General features: G+C 37.5%; 1 protein-coding gene across 1 annotated transcript in view; it reads right to left on the bottom strand.

Moving 5' to 3' along the window:
* LOC126094939 (THO complex subunit 2) overlaps positions 1-25590 on the bottom strand; it is a 313848-nt gene that overhangs the window by 2415 nt on the left and 285843 nt on the right. The window contains 3 exon segments of the mRNA XM_049909587.1: positions 1430-1491; positions 17493-17569; positions 17665-17725. Coding sequence (XP_049765544.1) covers positions 1430-1491; positions 17493-17569; positions 17665-17725 — 200 coding nt within the window.

The following is a 25590-nucleotide window of genomic DNA, read 5'->3' as shown; positions in this document are numbered from 1 at the left end:
CTACTCCAAAAACTTACAGACAGATCAGATCAAACTCAATCACTAACAAGTCACAGGCAGCAACAATATCCTGGAGTTGTTTAGTGAAAAACAGCTCCAGTCGGAACACAATGTCATAATTTATTTTTGTCTTTTGAAACTGCATTTTGGAGGCAATGTTACTGTATATGAACACATCTGGTAAGAGATTAACAAGCTCCCAATATCTTGAGAAGATTGTTGTCTCACAGCAGCCAACAGGCACCAATGGATCTCCGCCTTCATCACGGCATTCCTCTGCATGTAATCTAGCATTGTCAAGCATCACTGAGTAGTTCCTGCAGTAAATGCTTGAGGCGATTGCCTTGGTGTAACATCTGGTTGCTGGGACACATCACAACTACATGATGCACTCCCTGCCTGTGCTGCAGCAGATCAAAAATGCAAGGAGGCTAATTAGAAATACTATTTTTCTTCATTAAAACTGGCAATTTTATTTTCCAGTCACTTGCCAAAATGAGGGCACCATCGGGATTGTACTTTCCACTGTCAGATATGATGATCAGTTGAGTGCATGCAGGTGTCAGGCGGCACTGCAGGGGTTACGTCTGATGCAGCTGCAATGAACACGGATACAGACATTGTACGTTTCCTAGTAGACCTTGAGCCGAAACATGCTTGTTTCCTTTTTATGCCTGGACAAGGCATACTTGCCTATATTGCTGAGTGACAAGTTGGTTTTACATAGCATGAACTAGACACTGAATTTTTCAGACTATGCTCAGCAATACACCAAAACTCTGGATCCTCACTACATCGGGGAACAAACGCACACTTCCAGCTTTTTGAGTAAGCATATGCATTAGATAGGATTGGACCAAAACAATGTAGTGAAGTGGGCCAAGGGTACAAAAGCCACTAAAATATTTCGCAACCTGCACTTCTTTTCTTCCTTATGAGCAACTTCCACCCCAAGCCCTCGCTTACATCTCTCTCTGCGTGGGTTCAAAGTAAGCCAATAAAATCTTCTTGTGTTGGTGTTATAAAGTAGTTTCTGTTGACTAAGACCCACAGCAGCATCAGAAATGTTAGCCAGTGTAGACAGAAATGACACAAAATAGTTGCCTCGCCTCTCATGCAACAGGCATCTCCTCCCACAGATCCCACTCACCCTCCGGCCACCTGCATTGCACTGCAGGGTTTAACTCACCATTAACTAAACTAACAACCACACGCTGGCACCCAATGACTGCTTATTAGTGTTCTAATTACACAATTTTATGCATACCACAAAATATCTATAATCAATCTTATTCGTACACAACGCAATGAGATTGATATGCCGAGAAAGCCTCCAACCACAAATATGTAATCCTTCCACAATAAAACATTTCAAATCTTCCTGCACTTTAAGCGTGCCTTGTAAATATGACAGTAATATAAAGGATATTGTTTGTCACGACCTTCACGATCGTGGGATCGATCTCGTTCTCTTCCATATGGGGATTTGTCCTGGAAAAGAAGGAGAAATAAAAATGGTTAAATGTGACAACAACATTATACCTAAATCATAACATTATACCTAAATCACGCGTATCTTGAAATAACTGATGATCAGAGCTCATTTTTTTATGGTTAACAGTAGTGGATTTAGTGGTGACTTGTAATCCAAAAACAGCTCGAAAGACACTTGACCCAAGAACACAAAAGTTTAAAAAAAGCTGCAAACAGTCACAAACAATAAGATGAGAGACCTTCATAAATGTAAACACACACACACACACACACACACACACACACACACACACACACACACACTTTTGTGATAGATGAAACAAAATACCACTATGCAGTACTTTCCTCTACTTTTCTCTGCCAGTTTCATCAAACTAAAACCACTAATGGTGTGGGGATCACAAAGACTCAAGGGTGTATACAAGTACAGACAGTATCAGGTTTTTCTTTCTAATTTACACACCACAAAATCAACAGTTACCCATTCAAACTTCCTTACACATGTAAAGCCGTATTTATTTACAGTGATATAATTCAAAATGATTTTAAAACACAAAATTGATATTAGCTAAAACAGCTTAAAATAAAAAGAATTTCCATATGGAATCGTATACAGTTTGGTGCTCCAAATTTTCCTCAACATGAGAGAAGACGAACCGTGTCACTAAGGCATACTGTAAGGCTACTTAAGGCCACCTGAAACTAACATGTTTTTGGATCTTAAGTGACTGAAATGGACATGATCTGAACACACCTGAGAGAAGCGTGTCTTAAGAGTCCTACCATTTTGTGCCATCTCAAGTGTCCATAAGCAAATGCTGCTGTGAAATGAAAGTACCAGAAATTACAAAAGCAGGGGGAGGATAGGGCAGGGGGAGAGGGCCAGGAGGTTGGGTGCAGGCACCACCAAAACCATAATAAGAAGATATGGACTGGAACCAGGGAATAAAGCCAAACTTGTGCCATTGTTATAAGATGTCTGCACTTGGTGTCCATGAGTACACACGAATACATATACTGATGATGATGAATCATTTACTACAGTCTCTCATAATTCACACTGTGGCAACCTTCTAGGACTGTTACTTTCTATTGCAATGTGACAAAGCAACACGATTTAATGAAAAGAGAATCAACATAATTAAGTGGTTATCCTACAAACCAGTGCCAGTTGCAGGTTGTGTATCTAATGACTTCCTGGGGCAGCAAAAATTTGATTTTCAACATTTCCCATAATTATTAGCCGAATTTAAAATGCTGTTATAATCCATCTATTAAGAGATATAATCTTATGTTAAAAGCTTTACATAATAAGACTGGCATTACAGTTAGAAACCTTGTTTGTCTTGAGGCAGTGTTTCTGATGGTGTGCAAATATCTGGACTTTATTCATCCAGTATTTGAGAATGAATGTACTTTGTGAATTCCAAGAAACAAATTTCAGACCTTTACACAACTTTTTACCACTGACACTTTCATAAAATGATAGAAGGAAAATCGATGATCTCTTACTACATTTCTGCTGTTCATGCAGTAAAACTTCAGCATCAGGCATGACTTTTAATTTATTACTTCTTTACTACCCACCCTCTTCACAACACAGTTTGCATACAGTACACTCATAAACTAATGAATATACCTGCAAAATATCATCATACGACACACTGCTCAGATGACATGAGGTCATGGACATTTTCATGCGAGAAAAACTAGCTTCTGCTTACAATGATGCACAGTAAACTTCAACATCAGGCATGATGTTTTAATTATCACCTCTTTACTACTAACTCTATCAACAACATGCTTTGCAGACAATATCTACATATATCACCAAACGTATCTGTAAAATTATGTCATTTTACGACTTACAGTTTAGAGGATATATCTTAGACATTGAGATGCGTGAAAATTTGCCTTTGCTTCAAATACAGTGCAATTATACAGGTTATATTCATTGCGTGCTTCATAGTACGAACACTTCGAGACTTCTAGCAAACTTTAAGCTTAATTTCATATGTTTCCTAAAGTTTTTCTTGCTTAAAGGCTTAACATCAAATATTTAACACATCAACTCATTTGTCAAATAATCAGATGTTTGAATCTGTTTGATACATGTGAGTTTGATTGTTTAAAGAATCTTACTGGTGAATATCTAACACAGAAGCATGATCTGAATACACCTGAGCATTCGTGGCATCCCTAGTGACAGCTACATAAATACATCTGCAAACGGCTGCAAATGGGTGTGCAATGTAGTGAAGGGATAGAGAAAAATTCAATTTCAGTGGCTCTTTGATAGTCTTAATAGCATAGCAATAAAAATGTCACAATTAGCAGACACAAAGATACCACTGGAAAATATGCTTGGACCAATAAAGACAGCAACTGATATTGTGACCCGAACCAAAATAATGACACCTATTCTGCAGTTATCGTTCTTCAATGGACTAGCTTTCTTTTAGTTCATAATCTTTATTGTTGTTTGGATAACCCAAGGATATAAATCACCATTACTCTTTTGAAGGCATAAGACACATGTAGTTGATGTTACAATATTGGCACCCAGCATTTGACAATGTGCAGCTACAACAGAGTACCATAATTCAATAAGAGTCTGAACAGATTGCAGCTTTCTTGTAGCTCAACATCTCTACCATTAATGAAAGTTCCAACCTGTGTTTTGTTTTAGTTGATCTTAGCCCCTAGAATAACATTATGCAGTTTCTATACAAGTCCCAAAGTTTGTATTTTAAACTTGTCCATAATGCACTTATTTTCTGCCACCATACTGAAAAACACAATCACCATACATCAATGAAATAAATGAAACACCTACAACAAAGTGGCACAAGAAAGGTCATATTATGTAGAATGCAAGCTGTGGATATGTATTCTACAACAGAAAGTATATAAACACAACAAACATTAATATTCACTATTGGAGATGGTGTTGAAATAGAAAACTCTACAGATGCCAGCAAACTGAGATGGTAATTATAAGTACTATAATAGCAATGAAATATATCTACAAACATGCGTTACTATGTAAGCAATAGGATGAGAGGTCCCTTGCATAATTACTTGTGATTATTGTTCATCTTCTGTTAATCTACAGAACAGTATCTTCCTTCAGCTGTTAGCCTCTGAAGGATTCACCCTTCATTTGTTACTTTTCCACAATTTATTTTAAACTTAACCCTGCAAAAATGGACAGGAAACCAATACTTGATTTATGCCTTTTCCAGTAACTCTTTTGATGAATATCTTCTATCCACAGCTCATTACTTTGTTTTTTAACCTTCTTGTTCTGAGTTTTTAGTGATGTGTTGTCACAAACATCAAAGAAAACCCACCAATGCCATATAAGACGGTAAAGGCAGACAACTGTATTAAGATTACAGAGATCGATCTTGTAAGTGCAGTAGATACAAAAAACGAAATTATAAAATTACTACGAAGTGACATTGAGGCATTAAAAACCGAACTTTCGACCATCAAGAAAGAAAACGATACATTAATACAAGAAAAGAAGTCCTGTGTGTGTAAAAGCCATCAAACAGAAAAGCAAGAAGATCGCGAAAGTACGAGTGACCAATCGTACTTTAAAAACATTACAGGTGTTCCCATTGATGTCTCGGTAAACTCAGTAAGCCAAAAACCGGAAGATAAATATAAATGGAAGGTGGTGACATACAGCAAAAGGAAAAACAAGGCGACAGATATGCAACAAAAGGAAGATGACTTTTTAATAATTGGCGATTCGCTGCTGAAGAATATCGCTGTCCCCAATTGCAAGATCGACGTACGACCTGGTATTAGAACGCATCAACTCTGTAAACATTTTAAAAATATGGTAAATGCAAGACAAGATACTACAGAACCAGATTCTGAAACCAGACATAACTATAATGGGGTGTTTATACAGGTTGGAACGAATTCGTTAAGGAGCAGCAGTGAGGAAGAAATGGCAAGCGAAACAAGAAACATGATTCGTTCTGCAAGAAATATGTATGCAGGATCTCGTCTGATACTTAGCGGAATCATAAACAGAAGGTCGGTGAGTGAAAAATATATCGCCAAAATAAACTGTGCTCTTAAAGAACAATGTGACCGTCTTGGGGCAATTTTTATAGACCCAAACAAATTCCTATGTGAAAACTCACTAGCGAAGGATGGCTTGCATTTAAGTAGACTGGGGTCTGTAACATTCAGCAGAATGTTTGCAGATGTCTGCAAAATCATTAGATGCAAGGGAAACTAATATGGCCTGAAGGGGGTGAAAAATCATACACTCCAGTTGGAAAAGAAAAATATAAGCACCATACAAAAAAAGACGATACTAAAGAATTTGCCCCAGAATACAGCTCACAACATGTAAATCAACAAAAGAAAAATTACATAAAAGTACTTCATCAAAATATTCAATACTTTGGTAACAAAAAATTAGAAGCAGAAGTACTCCTGAGTGAAGTAAGACCAGACATATTATGCATAAGTGAACATGGACTAACTGAAAGTAAAATACATAATGTGGCAATAAAGGACTACAAATAGCTAGTTACTTCTGCAGATCTAAATATAAGGGTGGTGGCGTTTGTATACATATTAAAACAGGTACTCTATCAAAGAATGTAAACAGTGAAGCTGCTACATTTCCCATAGCTAGGGAAAAAGACTTTGAAGTTACTGGTATAGTGGCAGAGGATTTTAGAGTGTTTTGTGTGTACAGGTCACCATGTGGCAATATTAGCATTTTTTCTAAAAAAAAAAATTGCTAGCTTATTGAGAACGAATATGAAGAGAAATCTTATTATATGTGGAGACTTCAACATTGACATGGAAAAAGAAACAAAAATAAGACAGGATTTTGAAGAATTGTTAATACAGCATAACATGAAAGTGACAATTACTGCACCAACAAGAGTGACTTCACAAAGTGAGCCAATTATTGACAACTTAATTACTAATATGTGTAACTATGAGTCACATGTAGTTCAGACAGAAATATCTGATCATCATGGACAACTAATCAGCTTTTGCAGAAGTAATGACACAGTATCAGAACCAAAACAAACAACCAAAGAAATTAGGATCATCAGTGAACAAAATATCAACATCTTTAGAACAATGTTAAGTAAGGAAACCTGGAATGAAACCCTAGAGGCCCAGAGTGTAAATGAAAAATATGATGCATTTATTTCAACAATTAAATACCATTTTAATGTAGCATTTCCCAAAGTAAAGAGACAAGAAAGGCAGCAAGATCAAACACAGTGGATTACCAGTGAAATACTAGAACAGCGAAGGAAGCCTCAGGACGTGAGATGGATGGGCGAAGCTGAAAAATATAAAATGTTAAAAAAGAAATATAGAAAAACAATAAGAGAAGCAAAAGCAAGAGCAATTGACACCACTATAGCGAACTCAAAAAACAAGGCAAAGGCAGCTTGGAATGCAATCAATGCCGAAAGAAAGGAAAAAGATGGGTCAAACAAAGAAAAAGGTATTAGGTCAATCAAAATAGACAACACAGTGGTCACAGATGGCATGGAAATAGCAAACATACTGAATAATAACTATATCAGTGTAGTAGAAAACTTAAAATTGGAAAGAAATAGTCAAAAACAGAAGGGTATTAAGGTACCAAAAAGATCAAGCAGTACTATGTTCTTAAGACCAGTCACGGAAGATGAATTGCGGAAAACTATACAGAAACTGAAGTCCAAGAAATCAGCTCGTGATGATGAAATATCAAATCATGTAATAAAGCTGGTATGTGAGGAGATAATAACACCACTGCTGAACATAGCAAACTGTTCTTTCAGAGATGCAATTTTTCCAGAAAAACTGAAGATAACGAAGGTAGTGCCAGTGTACAAGAAAGGGTGTAAGGATGATCCCAACAACTACAGACCAGTTTCACTGATATCAGGTTTCTCAAAAATCCTAGAAATGCTTATGTATACCAGATTAGTTAACTATTTGGACAAACATAACATTCTCATGCCCTCACAACATGGTTTCAGAAAGGGTAAATCTACAGAATCAGCAATTGTCAGTCTAACAGAACACATTTTACAGTCCTTAAGATGAGAAAAAGGTTGTCTCTGCAATGTTTCTGGATCTTTCAACGGCATTTGACACCATTGACCATGAAATGCTAATACAAAAATTAAGCAACTATGGCATTCGGGGGCAACCAGGTGAATGGATAAAATCATACTTGTGCAACCGCAAGCAGTATGTATCATTAGGAAACTCGTACCAATCAGAAACCAAATCCATCAAATATGGAGTGCCGCAGGGTTCGGTAATGGGGCCATTGTTATTTAATGTATTTGTTAATGATATAGGTGCTGAGGAGGAAGAAAAGAAAATATTGTATGCTGATGACATGACAATACTAAATAGTGACCGACATGACAATACTAAATAGTGACCAAAATATGGAACAGCTTGAGAGAAGAGCATACATATCTGCAAATGTCACAGCTCAATGGCTGTTGGAAAATGAACTGGTTATAAATCTAAAAAAGACTATGTATGCAGTGTTTAAAAACAAGGAAAAGGCTGTAGACATGGATTTAGAGGTTGATGGAACAAGGCTGGAAGAAGCAGAATCTGCTAGATTCTTAGGTATTCTTGTGGATAATGAACTGAAATGGAAAAAAACATATTAATAATGTCTGTAAGAAACTGAGCTCTGTCATATTCTTAATGATACAGCTATCACAGTATTCAGAAAAGAACCTTCTGTGTACAGTGTATCATGGACTTTTCGAACCATACTTACAGTATGGAGTGACTGTGGGGGGAAACTCAAACAAACAAGAGACAAAACGAGTGTTCACATTACAAAAAAAAAAAAAGCAATTAGGACCATTTTAAGAAGAAAGATCTCTGAAACATGCAGAAACTGTTTCAAGAATTTAGGTATCTTAACTTTTTCATCGTTGTATATATACAAAACAATAATGTACATCACAAAAGGTAGTGAGGACTGGATTACAAATGCTAGTGTACACACCCAAATACAAGAAAGAAGAATGAAGTACGGAGCATACCCCACCGACCGGCAATGCTAGAAAAAGGACCCCAGTACTCTGGTATCAGACTACTAAGAAGTCTGTCCAAAAACCTGCAAGATAGTGTACTTCACAATGACTTTCCAAAGAAATTTAAAGACTATCTCATTGAAAAAGAGTTTTACAGTGTCGCAGAATACTTATGCCATTAAATTTGTATATATTGTTATTCATTATCAGTGATGTAAAAATGTAAGCTAAAGGTGAAGAAAAATAAGTGATGAAGAATGTTAATACTTTGACATGTCCTATATTACACGTACATTTACTGTACACAATGTAATCTTACAGGATCAAATAAAATTCAATTCAATTCAATACAAATCCACATGAGAATACGACAGTGAGACTCATAAACATCTACTCACATTTGGTCAGCGCAGCTGAATTTTTACACTTTTTTTACTGAGGTTTCTGGAAATTTTACTTTTGTCCATACTGACTCATGCAGAACAAAATATTAGTCAACTGATATTATTACTGGCAGCACTGCAATGTTTGAACAGTGAGATTTATACCCATGGTGTTGAAGGTCACTCTCTTAGAAGGAAGTGTTCCCTTAGTAACAAATGACATCATACACCACACTAACAATATAAGACATTATTTGTTAATACATGGACAATGAAACGAATGCACACAATTTTCAAAAGGTGATAAAAAATGAATCATATGTAACAAGTCTTCTGCCCCCTCCTCATCCTCTCCTCACACTCACAACTTCCAAAGACTTATATGGGCTCATAGATAAACATCTACACCTATTGTGTTTAGAAAGCACAATTGCTGGCACACAAAAGATATACCCAACTGCATTAAGAAAAATGATTCACAGACATTTGAGGGTACACTGTGAACATCCCCCAGATAGCAAAAGACAGACTGCAAGTAGCAATTAACAATTTGGCCTGTGGAAATTATTTAGTAGTCAGAAGTGTTGTCTGAACAGAATTTTGGGACACATATCGCAACCCAGATGATCTGAAAACAGGGCTTTATTTGAAGTGTGCATTCTGGTCTTTCTTAATCTGAAACTGAAATTATGGGAGCAAAATCACTGAACATATGCGTAATAAAAATAAGGTGAATGACAAAATTTGCAGCATACCACACACACACACACACACACACACACACACACACACACACACACACAGAGAGAGAGAGAGAGAGAGAGAGAGAGAGAGAGAGAGAGAGAGGGGTGTACATATAAAATCCTCAGGCAAAGACAAAACTTATTTTAGAGGTCAGAAAATTTATAAATTGAAAAAGACTGCTGTATGTTGCACATTTTGTCATTCACTTTATTTTTATGACACTCTCTATTAATTTCCCTGAGATTTCAACTTTTTCAAACTAATTGCTACCCTCAATGCCTAATGTGTACACAGGAATTGTGAGTCACAATCCACATTCTTATTTCAGTAGATCACTTATGAAATATTTCTTTTTTGTAGAATTTATATTTTTGTCCCACATTTTAATATACTTGTGACTACTTTATTCTAGTAAAAATAATTTTGTTTGGTGCAGAGTGAATTTCCTGAAACAAACATATTGTTTTGTTTTTCTTAAGACATTTTTGCACGTGTGTGAACAATAGAAGTCCTTGAATGTTTTAGTTTCAATAAACTTGCCTTACTGACTAATATGTCATTTACTTTCTCAATAATGCTGCTTTTCTACCATCCCTGTCCTGGAGCTCATATCCTTTTTTTCCCCATAGCAACTAAAGTGAAAGATTACTTTCAGAAGATGATGGAATTAGTTCATCAGGCAATGGTAATTTTAATGTATTAGTTGTTCTTTGATTATGGCCTCAATAGGACAATAGGTAGTTTCTTAATGGATTGAATTTTCTTCAACTCCTAGAAGATATCCATCCTTTCTCTTCTCCTCTTATGATCTTCAGTATCCTATTCTCTTTTCTGCCTCACACACTACCCTTTTCCTGTACTGTATGCTTTTCTGTTGTTGAGCTCTGCCATATTGATCGGTGTGTGTTTGGTTCCAGTCTCTCCTCCTATACAACATGCAGTTTCCCACACACTTTGGTAATTCATCCTCGGTACATGTCCTGAAAATCATAAAGACTTTAGTTTTGATTTTTCATGACACTGTCCTCATGAACACACACTGTTCTTCACTACACGTTGACATCCCTCTATCATCAGTCCTTTCAGTGTCCAATATTTCTCGCTATCTTTCTCCACTGTTTTGCACCATGTATTCCTAGTGTTATCATCTCAGCTGCACAAAGTGCCACATTCCTCACAGTTGTCTTTTAATGTCTGAGTTTTGCATCTGTGGATATATTTTTCATTGTGTGTATATTATTGGTCATCTCCTAGCGCTGTATTATTCCCTTGTTGCTCCTGTTTGTATCTGTTATATAGTCACCTAAATATTTATATATGACCAAGTCTATCATGGCGCATTCTTGTGTATTCCAATTCCCAGTGGTATTCAGTGACTGTCTTCTTGTAGAAAATCCTCAGCCCCACTGTTCTCGCTGTCTATAAGGGGCAGTCAAATGAAAATGAGACAGTTGGGAAAGTAAGTAAACTGTTCATTATATCACATATAATCACTGGAGATGTTAATACACTTATGCCACAGTGAGACAAGATGGTCAGAGGCTTCATGGCAAATGTTTGCAGTTGCCTACTGAACTGTGATTGTATCCACGTGTGCACCACTTTATCAGAATCAATCTGACGGCAATGAATGTCTTTCTTCTGTGCACAAACAATATGGAATTCACGTGGGCAGAGGTCGGGACTGAGTGTAGGACCTGTAAGGGGTTCCCAGCAGTTCTTCTGAAACATACTCTAAACAACCTTGACAGCATGTGGGCCGTATATTGTCAAGGCTATGTTGAGTATGCTGCAGCAGAAGTTTCACTGGGAAGCCCTTCCACATCTTCCATACAGTCCCGATCTCTCCTGATGTGATTTCCATATTTTTGGAGCCCCGTACAAAGACATTTGTGTATGTCGATTTGCTTTGGACGAATGCCTGGGTACAATCATGGTTCCATAGCCAACTGCAAACATTTTTCCAGGAAGGAACTGATCATCTTGTCTCACAGTGGCACACGTGCATAAACAGTTACTTTTGAAGTAATTACCAGCTAGCTCACTTACTTTTTCCATCTGTCTCGTTTTCATTTGACCACCGCTTATAGCTCAGGTAGTCGAGTTATTTCCTTATGTCCTCTCTCGTCTCATTATCACTATGTATTATTTTCTACACTGTCTGCAGTTTACCGAGGACAAAGATTTCCTTCAGTGAAGAACACTGGGAGTTTGTCCTTCACTGGGCTGAGTTCAATGCAATTGGATGTGTCAAGGTGGAAATTCATTCCACACAGCTTGTCTTTGTGGTGTTACAACTGCAAGAAAAGTCACCTACTATGTATGCACAGCTAGACTAATTAGCACCTATTGGTTTTACAGGAGTTGGCAATGTACAATGACACATCAACACAGGGCAGCCACACTTGTATTCAGCACTGTACCATTTTGTGAAGAATGTTATGTCAGTTAACTACAGTGCTTTTCTGAGTTAAATTGCTTGTGATACTTCTACTTGCAAACAGTTCCATAATCCTTCTACAGCAATTACATTCCTGCACTAATCTTTAGCTGATGATACTGCTTATGGAGTTTAGGTGTTAGTGGTAAACAATAAAACTCAAATATATTACTTATATATTTTCAAAACCGATTGTTGGATCATAAAGCAGCAGAGACTGAATGGTTTCGAGCCAGGAGTAGGATCCTATACCACACGGCCAGTTGATGCAATATTCATTCGACAACTAACTGTTCTTTTATTGAAAATGCTATAAACTGATTATGGGTCTGTTGATGCAAAAAGTGAACGATGACCTTACAGATTCAGGTTAGAGCTGATGCACAACTGAAAACTGTCCAAGCATGGAAGAAAGTTACACTTTAACCTCTTGAAAGGAGCACAAACTCAAGATGGGGTAAAAATTTGTGTGTCCTTCTCAGAATTTTTCTTAATTTAACTAAGGACAATGTGACAAATGTAAATCACAATGGCTGAATGAGAATTTGAACCACTGACTTGAATGTGAAGGAAGAAAGGAAGGAAGATTAAAATTTACCGTTCCATTGGCAACGAATCATTGGAGCTGAAGTTTAGAAGCTGGGACAGAGTAATGATGGGGCAGGAAATCAGCTATGTCCTTTTCAAAGGAACCATTTTCCTTAAGTGATTTAGAAACATCATGGAAAATGTAAATCTGGATAGCCAGATGACCCAAATGTAAATCCAAATTTCTTACCACTGTGCTCCCTGATTACTCACGCAGTTCTTTACTACACAGTTTTCAGCTTCAGGATCACCAATAGTATTAGAAAGAATTATTTTTCCAATATTATTTGAACAGATCATATGGACAAACCCTTTTTTCCAAAAAGTGGCACTTGCCCTCTGGAGGCAAACTATGGCCTAATTAGCTTTCACTTCTTACAAGCATTCATCTATGTTCAACAGTGTGACATGTTGGGAAATAATTAGCAGTGTGCAGGTTAACATATGAATTGGATTTTGCAAAGAAAGCACATTGCAGTAACTGCAAAAACGAAATATGGAAAGGACGAAGTCATTTTTCTGTAATTTTAACAGCTGCTTTCCAGAACTTAAAAAAATACGTTATGTTGTACTTTTCCGATATACTTAAAATGTGTCAGTAACTGACACTAAAATTACACAGCTGCTTATCATACAATAATACTGCTACTTAAAACGTTTCTGCCATGTCCTGTGTGAGATACAAAGTGAAGTAAGTTCATACCCAAGCAATATACTCATAGACTGCATGCAAACCAATATTATATTGAGTCAGAGAGGATGATCTTCTTGTGTTTGAAATTACAGATCTACAAAACACTGGTCAGAATTAGATTAAATGTAAAGGAGAACTGTTTCCTATTTCATCCGTTTCAGTCAGTCTGCATTTTCTTGTAATTTCAACAATTCCCTGGAATGATTTATTTGTTCTATTTTTGGTTGTATTCAAAGAATTTAGTTCAGGTAGAAGTTGTCCTCTCACTGAGAGTAACTTTCACAGTAAAATGCGAAGGAGCAGAAAGATATGATGTTTTACCTTTCACTATGTGAGACTGAAATTATACTTACAACGAAAAACAAATTGACACAAACAGATTTTTAATACTTTGCATCACACATTGCAGACACCTCAGCTAATAATACAGCACAGTGCTTGTACCAAAACTCTGCTAAAGTTACACTTTCCCCACTTGTCCCGTTGCAGCCGTGGCTTTGTAGCTGAATGGATATGGATCAGTAATGTTGCACCGTCCCCTCAATCAAGTCCAAATTTGAGATGCAGTGTTCTGCCACTAAATTTATTGTTGCAATTCATGTTCCTGTCAGCTGGATTATTTCCCATTTGCAGCTTTTAGCTACATCATTTTTGTATCACAAAACATAGTCTTCTTTAGCTGGCAGTGATAAGCATTTGACATTACAGAAAAAAACTCCGAGTTCACTAGCAGCTGGACAGATTGGCCGTCGATGAGATTCCCTGACATCTAGGTAGCTGTTGTCCATAGAGGATTTCTATCTGTGGCAGCCTCACCTCCACAGAGAGCCACCTTGCTAAATTTTCCTGAATTCAGTGGCTAGGTAAGTGAATGGCACCTCCATATGGCGATGGAGAATGCCTAAGGTGTGTTGGAGAGCGACCTTGTCCAGGGTATCACGATGGACTTTGTCCCATAGGTCGACTAATAATTTTCTGCAGTAGGCTGGCATGAAAGAAACTGTTGCCATGAAGGTGTAGTAATAGTAGTAGTAGCAGTAGTAGTAGTAGCAGCCGTCTTCTTTCTCTGCAGTAGCATACAATGTGCCCTGGGCATCCATAGTGGAAATATACCAGTGTGTTGTTCTCTGTTCTCCAAATGCCTCTTTTCCAGTGGAATATTATACTTGGTGGAACAGTTAGTTGTACCTGCACTGGTCGGATGGTGGGTTGTCATTTGATGGCGGTGGCATAAACCCAAGTTGACTGAGTGGATTGATCATGGTGTGTTCCACTGTTGGTGAAGATTGGTGTTAAAGATTGATACACATCTTCTTCAACGTTCTCTATTACGTCATGACAGGCCTTGCTGGCATAAACTGCTGTATCTCATCTCTTACTACTTGGTATATGAGAAAGGTGAGGTCACAGGAGTCTTCCACAATGGCCTTACGGACCACATTCATGAGTTGCTCATATTTATTTTGTACGACTCTTTTCTATTACATTTCCTCGATCCACTGGCACACTTGATGAATTCCTCTGTTGTTACAACATCCTTTACCAGAAGAGCTTGGCACGTGTCTTCTGCAACTCCTTTCATCACATGTATTTGTCTTCACATGTGAGTATTTGTCTGCTTCTGTCACATTCAGATTCACAAGGTGCCATAGGGCCAAAACAATCTGTATGTTGGACTGTGTCATTCCTCCAGGATATTGGGCCCTATTTTTCAATTGCTGTTCTGTTAAATGGACTTGGTGCTGATTGTCACCAAATGTTTTCTTCAGTTGGCCTGGAATTTGGTCCAGCTATTAAGCTGCTGTTCATAGTTTTCAAACCACTGTTGGAAAGTATTGTCCCAGTAAATGTACACATTTACTGAACACTTCATGTCATAGCACCTGTTGTATCTGAAGACTGGTCAAATCCTTTCAGACATTTCTTCAGGTCCTGATCAGCATCTCTGGAATACACTGATGGACGCCTCATATGCAACTGACTTGCTGCTGTTTTAGAATCAGTTGGTTTCCTGTATATACAACTCTGGAAACAATGCACTACTCATATTTCCATTCCTGCCCATGTAGTTGATGGCTTTTACATTGCGTAATTGGAGCCAGGTGATGTAGACGGTTTGAATCACACAGCATCTCCACCAAACAAAATCATAACCACAATAAAGTCCAGTTGTGAAAGAGCGTCGTTTGTCATGGATAGTTATTCTTGCTATGCATGTTCCTCCTAGGTAGACCTATTTCCTATTTGTGAATATCAGCACAATGCTTTCATATCACAGAACATATTATTCTTTAGCTGGTGATGATAAGCATTCATTAGAGGAAAAGAACCCCTTGGGTCAATAATGACCAATTAGGTTGATTGTTGATGAGATTCCCTGACATCTTGGTAACTGTCTTCCATAGAGGATATTCATCTGTAGCGACCTCACCTCCACAGATGGTCACCTCACTTAGTTTTCCTGAAGCCAGTGACACGGTGAGTGATTGTTACCTCCGGGGGACTATGAGCAATTACGGAATGTTAGGGAGCTTTCTTGTCTAGGGTACAGTAATGGGCTTCATCCCACACATCAACTATAATTGTATGCAGTCGACTAGCATGAACAGAACTGTCAGAATGGCTGACATCTGACAACACTGAAGTCATCAAACACTCGTCTTCTTCCTCTGCTGTAGCGTACAATTTGTCCGAGGCATCCACAATGGTAACATACCACTGTATTGTTCTCCGTCCTCCAAATGTCTGTTCTTCTGAGGGGCATTATACTTGTTGGAATACTTAGTTTTACCTGTGTATCTGATGGCTGTGGTGTTAAGTTCAAGTTGGCTGAGTCAGTTGTTCATGGCACATTCGATTGGTGGTGAATGTTAGGGCTGAAGATCAATACACTTTCCTTCTTCAACATTCCCTTTTAATTCCAGACATAAAAAGTTGACAATTCATGGCTGCTACCTCTTGTTTATTTGGTCCGTCCCCTGGCCACCAAAAACTACTGTGTCTGTTTCTGAGTACCTGGCATATAAGAGAGACGAGGTCATGGTGGTCTTCCACTATGGCCATAAATAGAACATTCAGAAGTCTGTCATATTACTTTTGTCCGAGCGAGAGAGAGAGAGAGAGAGAGAGAGAGAGAAAGGGGGGGGGGGGAGAGAGAGAGAGAGAGAGAGAGAGAGAGAGAGGAGAGAGAGAGAGAGAGAGAAAGGGGGGGGGAGAGAGAGAGAGAGAGAGAGAGAGAGAGAGAGAGAGAGAGAGAGAGAGAGAGGGGGGGGGGGGGGGGGGGGGGAGAGAGAGAGAGAGAGAGAGAGAGAGAGAGAGAGAGATGTTAAACTGCTGGACGGTTAAGATTCAACAATAACTGGGTCGATTATTTTGCTTTTTGCTAGAGATCTCATTAGGTTTGGTAATAACATTAAGCTTACTTGTCTTTTGTTGCCATCTAATAGCTGACTGTTGAAGTATATTAACATTAATGTATGAAAACAGATCACATTAAGATGAAATTAATCAGCACAATGCTTAGACTTTTTGCATTTTTTTTCTCCTCTAGCAGCGTTTGGCATTTTTTTTACACAGCATTATTGATAAATATGTCACTATTTTTGTCTAATTTGCAAATGTGTCAACAAATGAATTAAGTGAAGATTTACTTTTTAAGGAGAAGTGCGTAATGATTATAATTTCATGCATGTTACTTTTTTCCTGTGAAATTTTTCTAACATGTAAATAACATTTCTTTACAGCATTTGCTGCTGACATGCTGTATGTTGTTGACCTTTCTTTTTTATGTACATCCACTTCTTCCTATAAGTACAGAAAAGGTTACTCATAAGTACCCAAAGAAAGGTAGAAAGTGTTAAGAGATTGTTTACATGAAAGCCGGAAGTACCCAAGTGTTGAGAGATCAACAAATTCTCAAAATAATATTTAACTGTAGTAAATAATTTAATACAAAATAAATGAAAATTAAGACGAGAGAGACTGTTTTCTACACTGATGTACTTGAGGAAGCAGCTATATCTGCATTGACAGAGTATAAGCCCAAGCAGTGGTACATGCACAACAAGCGGCACACAAAGCTTTACTTTCTTTACCCTGGTACTGTAGTGGTGTTTCTCTCGAACATGACCCTCATTAGGGTCGCCATTCTGATGACTTCCCAGTTTAGCAACTGCAAGGAGAAGTGTCAAAAATTGCAAATTACATTGCAAGGAAAGCTACAGCTTTTCTTAGAGAATTATGTTGTCCTACAGGAATCACTGGTACCTTTTTCTTCCTCTTTACGGCGTTTCTGCTCAGCTAGAAGAAGTGCCTCTTCTGCGCGATCCTAGAATGGGAAAATTTTTGGACTATAGTTGGAAAGTGATTATTGATATATTTATTATGAACTTAATTATTATGGGAACCATGCAAGTGGTAGCACGATCAATTTTTTGCAGTTTTGTGTGTAGGCGCAACTACAGGTGGAGTGTAAAGAAATATAATTGAATATGGAGCTTTGCAGCAATACATGTTGTACCAATACTACCCTTTTATCAACTGTAGCAGGTTTGCATATGATTACTGATAATAATGCAAAGTCCATGTCACATCTATACTGTGTAAAAAATCTGCAACTCTCTGTGAAATTATAATTTGCTCCTTATCACTTTCACTCAAATACGGCTAAGATTAAGAATTGCTGTATAATGCACTGAAAGAAAATACAGCAAATGGTCTTTATTATATGCATAACTTACGAACACTAATTTGTTTCTGGACAGTATTCACTGGGATTTTAAAGTGCTGTGTAGGCATAGCAGTATACCACAGTTTTCTTGCAACAGCTTGAAGAGAGAGAGAGAGAGAGAGAGAGAGAGAGAGAGAGAGAGAGAGAGAGACCAACAAGTGAACAAATAATAGTTTATGATTACCACAGAATATCTGGAAGTGACCTGGGGATCTAGAATCGACCACTGTGTACGTGTTCTAAATTTGCACGTTTATGCTAACACAATTAGCTACTAGCTGCCACTGCTGGCTTCAGCTGACTGATAAGACCTCCTTTTGTCCTTGCAGGGTGGTGCATAACAAAAATATCACATTCCTTGGTTATTTATAACTCATTGTCACCAACAGGAGAAGTAGTAAAAATACGTACTGTGACTAACTTCTATCAATTTAGCCCTTTTAAGTTGTACTGAAATACAATTTTTTTTTTCTTCTTTCTATTACCATGATTTTAGACTTAACAAAATATTACAACAAAAATATTTTTTCCGTGTTATTGATACTTCTCACAAGTTGAAATAATACAGTCGAACAAGCATCTGACAAAGCAGAACAACCGCAATGGTTACTGCGGGATTTTGTTCTGCTGCGAAAGCCAATGTTGTCTTGCCACGATTTCCATGCTTTCATTGTCAGTCTTCTCTGTAACACAGTAGGTGATTGACACGTCTCTAAGTGTCCAAAGTTTGATACAGCAATTGAGGATATAAAGATAAACATGCTAGTAATTAGAAATACTGCAAAGAGATATGGAATTCCACAAAGTACCTTGGGAGACCATATAATGAGAAGACATGCAGGAAACCAGGGGAAAGAAATGTGTTTAATGTAGAATTGAAGACTGAAAAAATCAATGCCGAACAGATGATTACAGTTTCTGGGTGCGGATTTACAATTTTGAAATTCGACATTCAGGTATTAGCAAACCATTATCTTGACAAAACCGGACGGAATGCACAAGTGTTCAAAAACAATTTCCCCGGAGAAGTGTGGATGGACGGTTTTATTCACTGAAATGCCATGCTACTGATGAGAACTTCAAGAAACATCCCTGCTAAGAGAGCAAATTTACTGTAGTTTTAAATAGTTGGTGACACAATTGATTCTATGCTGTTTTCAGTTTTATGAAGGAATTTTTATTTTGTCTGTTCAAAATTATTACTTTTATTACTATTTATGTTCCAGATGTACATCAAAACAGTCAAGAACTATTTTGCAAATCTTGAAAAGATTCAAGAGAGTGTCAGCCCTAGCAACATCCCAAATTATGATGAAACAAATCTAGCTGATGAACCTAGTGGAAAAATGTTTATTTTCAAAAGAAGAACCAAGTATCCAGAGAAAATTGTGAACATTTCTAAATCAGTAACCAGTGCAATGTTTGCTGGTATGGCCAAAACTACACTCTCACATGTATATGTTGTTTACAACTCCCAACACATGTGGGATACTTGGACACGAGGAGGGCCTCTTGGAACCAGATACAACAGGTCGAAGCCTGGATGGTTTGATTAAGTCATTTTAAAACATTGGTTCTACACCATTGTGCTGAAAATGTGTGAGGAGTACAAAATTGAATTCATTCGTCCCCCTCTGAATGCCACACATTTCACTTAAAATCGCCTGGAGACCAGTACTTATAAAATGACACCAGAAAGCACAAGACTGACTTAAATTCCAAAGAACACTTTCTCTGCTCTTCTTAGTGAGTTGGTGGAGACCGTCTGTCTGTCTCTCTCTCTCTCTCTCTCTCTCTCTCTCACACACACACACACACACACACACACACACACGACAGTTGTTGGCTGCCAAGGCCAGAGTGCGAGCAGGACTGCATGATGGCAGAAGCAACTGGGTGGTGGGGGTAAGGAGGAGGCTGGGGCAGGGAGGAGGAGGGATAGCAGGGTAGGGGTGGCGGACAGTAAAGTGCTGCTTTTGAGAGCATATACAGTTATGAAGTGAGAGAGGGTGGGGATGTTAATTCAGTCAGGAGGTTAGACGAAGGGCAAGGGGAAGGGGCCAGCAGAAAAGGAGAGAAGTAAAATGACTGTCCAGGCGTTGGTGGAGCAAAGGGCTGTGTAGTGCTGGAATAGGAACAGGGAAGGGGATAGGAGGGTAAGAGCAATGAAATTGATATTATCGAATTCATACTGTCAGCATGATGCACTTTGACAGGCTCCTCAGTGTGGTAGGCAACTGACAGCTCTAGCCGTAGAGGCATGCGATTTTTCTTCTTTTTCTTCTTTTTTTTTTACATCCTAGCTCACTTAACAACTGCAAATAAGTACTTAATAAACTGAAAGTAGCTCCACTACATAAACATGAAGTCAGTGTAGTTATTTTGTTCATTCACAGACGAGAATACGGAAAGAAATACTGGCGAGTTATAGTCTGCCTATAAACTGAAATGCGAACAGCATTAGTGGTGCAGGAAGCACCTTTCTTAGAAGAATACAACTTCTGTACAAAATGTCAAAGAATCATTTGCCCTCTAGCAGTGTAGAACAGTGTGCAGAGATATAAGTGAATGCTGTCCATATGTGTTTCTTGTATTATTATTATTATTTGTATTCTATATAGCATTAGTCAGTTAGTTACATGCTCCATTGATCGATCTCACAGTAACCATTATGATGTGGAATGTGTCAAGTGCGTAACAAATACACAAAATGCGTATATTATACTCGTAGATTTATTTATTCCTATTCGAGAATTCATCTATGGTGTTGAAGGAGTTATCAACAAGGTATGATTTAAATTTATTTTTGAAGCTATTACTGCTGTCTATCACACATTTTATTTCACCTGGTAATTTATCGAAAAGTTTTACAGCTGCATATTTTACCCATTTCCGTGTCAAAGATAGGTTAAGTAGAGGATAGAGTAAGTCTTTCTTTCTTCTGGTATTATAATCATGAATATCACTGAACTGGTCCATGTTGTTGAGAACAAATTTCATTACTGAGTAACTGTACTGTCGGGCTATTGTCAGAATTCTTAACTTTTTAAACAGATGTCTACAAGATGTGCGACTATTAGCACCGCACATTATTCTAACCACTTTCTTTTGAGCAATGAATACTTTTTGCCTATTTGTTGAGTTAGCCCAAAATATTATTCCATATGACATCACAGAGTGAAAGTATGCAAAATATGTTAGCTTGCTAATTTCCATATCTTCAAAATTAGCAATCATTCTAATTGCAAAAGTTGCTGAAGCTAGTCACTTTAGGAGATCCAAAATGTGAATTTTCCTTTCTCCTCTTTATGTACATCCAAAAACTTAGTATGCTCTACTCTGGCTACTGGTTTGGTGTTTGGTTTGTGGGGCGCTCAACTGCGTGGTTATCAGCGCCCGTACAATTATCCAATCTTTGCTCAGTCCAGTTTCGCCACTTTCCTGGATGATGATGAAATGATGAGGACAACACAAACACCCAGTCATCTCGAGGCAGGTGAAAATCCCTGACCCCGCCGGGAATCGAACCCGGGACCCCGTGCTCGGGAAGCGAGAACGCTACCGCGAGACCACGAGCGGCGGACTACTCTGGCTACTGACTTCTGTTGATGTGTTATATTTATTGAAGGAACTGTACTCCTTGCAGTAGAAAATAGGATGTACTGTGTTTTTTCAAAGTTTAGAGCAAGCCCATTCACAGAAAACCAATCAATAACTTTTCAAAAGACATTATTTGTATCATTTTCTATTAGAGTTTCTTTTACTGGATTAATAATGATGCTTGTATCATCAGCAAACAGTGTCACTCTAGCTTCTTGTTTCAGAATAGAAAGGAGATCATTCACATGTATAAAGAACAGAAGGGGACCCATGATCGAACCCTGTGGAGCACCTTATGTAATTTCACTCCAGTTAGATGAAGTGGGAACTTCCTTAAATTGCTTAAACCATGTAAAGAAACTTTTTGCTTCCTATTCTGTTGATACAACTTAAACCACTCGGATGCTGTTCCATTTATACTGTAGAATTGTAATTTTTGTAACATAATGTGATTAGATTAGATTAGTACTTGTTCCATAGATCATGAACACGATACTTCGTAATCATGTGGAACCCGTGTCAGGTTAATAAAAGGTGTCTATACAAGATACTAAAGTACACAAAATATTACATGACACTTTTTTTGTGGGGGGTTGAGGAAATTACCCACTTACTATATCCAAAAAATCATCTAATGAATAGAAGGAGACGCCATTAAGAAATTCTTTTAATTTCCTTTTAAATGCTATATGGCCATCTGTCAGACTTTTGATGCTATCAGGTAAGTGACCAAAGACTTTTGTGGCAGCATAATTTACCCCCTTCTGAGCCAAAGTTAGATTTAACCTTGAGTAGTGAAGATTATCCTTTCTTCTAGTGTTGTAGCCATGTACACTTCTATTACTTTTGAATTTGTTCAGATTGTTAATAACAAATTTCATAAGTGAATATATATATATATATATATATATATATATATATATATATTTAAAAAGAAAGATGATGAGACTTACCCAACAAAAGCGCTGGCAGGTCGATAGACACACAAATAAACACAAACATACACACAAAACTCTAGCTTTCGCAACCAACGGTTGCCTCGTCAGGAAAGAGGGAAGGAGAAGGAAAGACAAAAGGATATGGGTTTTCAGGGAGAGGGTAAGGAGTCATTCCAATCCCGGGAGCGGAAAGACTTACCTTAGGGGGAAAAAAGGACAGCTAGCTTACCCCTAAGGTAAGTCTTTCCGCTCCCGGGATTGGAATGACTCCTTACCCTCTCCCTTAAAACCCATATCCTTTTGTCTTTCCTTCTCCTTCCCTCTTTCCTGACGAGGCAACCGTTGGTTGCGAAAGCTAGAGTTTTGTGTGTATGTTTGTGTTTATTTGTGTGTCTATCGACCTGCCAGCGCTTTTGTTGGGTAAGTCTCATCATCTTTCTTTTTAAATATATTTTTCCCACGTGGAATGTTTCCCTCTATTATATATATATATATATATATATATATATATATATATATATATATATATATATATATATATATATATATACCTAAAAACAAAGATGTTTGTGCAATGAATACTCTTTTACTCTATGATGAGTTACCCCAGAATATGATGCCATACGAAAGCAGAGAATGAAAATAGGCTTGGTAAGCTAATTTACTCAGATTTATATCGCCAAAATTTGCAATGACCCTAATAGCATAAGTAGCTGAACTCAAACGTTTCAGCAGATCCTCAGTGTGTTTTTTCCAGTTCAACCCATCATCAATGCATACACCTAGAAATTTTGAATATTCTACCTTAGCTACCGATTTCCGATCGAAGTCTATATTTATTAATGGTGTCATTCCATTTACTGTGTGGAACTCTGTGTACTGTGTTTTGTCAAAGTTTAATGAGAGCCCATTTGCAGAGAACAACTTAGGCCTAATGATTTTCTGAAAAACATTGTTTACAATTCCTCCAGTTTATTCTTGTCTGTTGGGTGTGATAGCTATACTTGTATCATCGGCAAAAAGTACCAGCTTTGCATCTTCGTGAATACAGAATGGCGAGTCATTAATATATATTAAGAACAGCAGAGGACCCAAGACCGAACCTTGCGGCATCCCATTCTTGATTGTTCCCCAGTTTGAGATATCACCAGTTTTTGCATATTACGTGAACTGCTTATTTCAACTTTCTGCACTCTTCCAGTTAGGTATGATTTAAACCATTTGAGCGCTGTCCCATTCATACCACAGTACTTGAACTGATCTAGAAGTATTCCATGAATTACACAGTCAAAAGCCTTTGAGAGACCACAAAAAAATCCCAACCAGTGACTTCCGGTTACTCAGATCATTTAATATTTCATTAGTGAAAGTATATATTTCCGTTGAAAAACCTTTGTGGAAACCAAACTGACATTTTGTTAAAACTTTATTTTTACAAAGGTGTGAAGCTACTCTACAACACATTACTTTTTCAAGAATTTTGGATAAGGCAGTCAGAAGAGAGATTGGGCGGTAGTTGTTGACATCAGACGTATACCCTTTTTTATGCAGTGGTTCACACAATCAAATGCCACACACACGTGTGCTTAGGATAAGCCACAGAAAATTCCTATTGGTGACATTTTACTATTTAAATACTCTATTACGTGGGCATTGAAATTCTGTATTGCTATTTCAGTAGAACAGCATTTTTGAAATCCAAACTGTGACTTACTAAGTATCTCATTACTGTTGAGATGGCTAACCACTTGAGTACATTACTTGCTTGACGATTTTTTGAAAATGCTGTAAGCTAGGGTACTGGCTGGTAATTACTGACATCTGTGGTGTTCTCTTTTTTGAAGAGAGGCTCGACAATGGCATATTTTAATTTGTCTGGAAAAATACCCTGATTTAGTGCTGCATTGCAGATGTGACTCAGAACATCAACTGTAACTGCTCCACATTGTTTTAATATCTTGTAAAGAGATGTCATCTACTCCAACAGAACATTTATTTTTCAAAGATTTAGTGATCTTCCTTATTTCACAAGAGGTTGTTAGATGAAAATTAATCTGACAAGGATTTCCCAAAACTGACCCTTCCATGCACTGATTGGCTTTTTCTTTTGAACTACTCTGAACAATTTTTTCACCTACACTTAAGAAACTGTTGTTAAATACATTAACTACTTGTATACTGTTGGTTAAGATTGTCTCATTCTCTTTAATAGTAATACTACCTACCCCAGTGATTACTTTTCCTGTCTCTCTTCTAACAACATTCCATACTGATTTGATTTTATTGCCCGAGTTATTAATCTCATCTCTAATATACATTTTTTTTGATTTTCTGACAACTTTTCTCAGTAAGTTATAATTTTTATAGTGTAAAATTACTTCTGGGTCTTTACTAATTCTTGCTGTCTTTACAATTCTCTTTTTCTTTCTGAAGACACTTTAATACCTGCAGTAATACAAGGTTTCTTTGGAGACAGACTGGTGTTACATTTGTAACTTTTTTGGGGCAACCATGTTCAAAAAGGGATATAAATTTTTCAAGAAATATGTTGTATTTATCATTAGTATTTGGCTAATGGTATACATCTCTCCAATTAACATTTCTTTAACTTTCTCTGAAGTGCTCTATAGATACCAGGTTGACCAGCCTTACACTTTTACTTAACGGTTTCTGAACTGTACACCCTGCTAAGTTTTTTAAGTTAATCAATTGTGCATCATGGTCTGATAATCTATTTATTACTGGGAAAGCATGTGTTAGTTTTAAATCCTCTTGCTGTACAAACACATTATCTATTAGAGTGCTACTTGAGATATACTTGTAGGGAAGTTGATCACTAATTCTAAGTTATTAATACCTCTATGCTATGCAAAAATAGATATCCCTGGGCATGTCTGCACATTGTGTTGCCAGTGATTCACAAGA

This window comes from Schistocerca cancellata, chromosome 8 (assembly GCF_023864275.1).
Source record: "Schistocerca cancellata isolate TAMUIC-IGC-003103 chromosome 8, iqSchCanc2.1, whole genome shotgun sequence".
In the NCBI taxonomy this organism is placed as follows: domain Eukaryota; kingdom Metazoa; phylum Arthropoda; class Insecta; order Orthoptera; family Acrididae; genus Schistocerca; species Schistocerca cancellata.
This window is presented reverse-complemented; position numbering and strand designations above follow the sequence as displayed.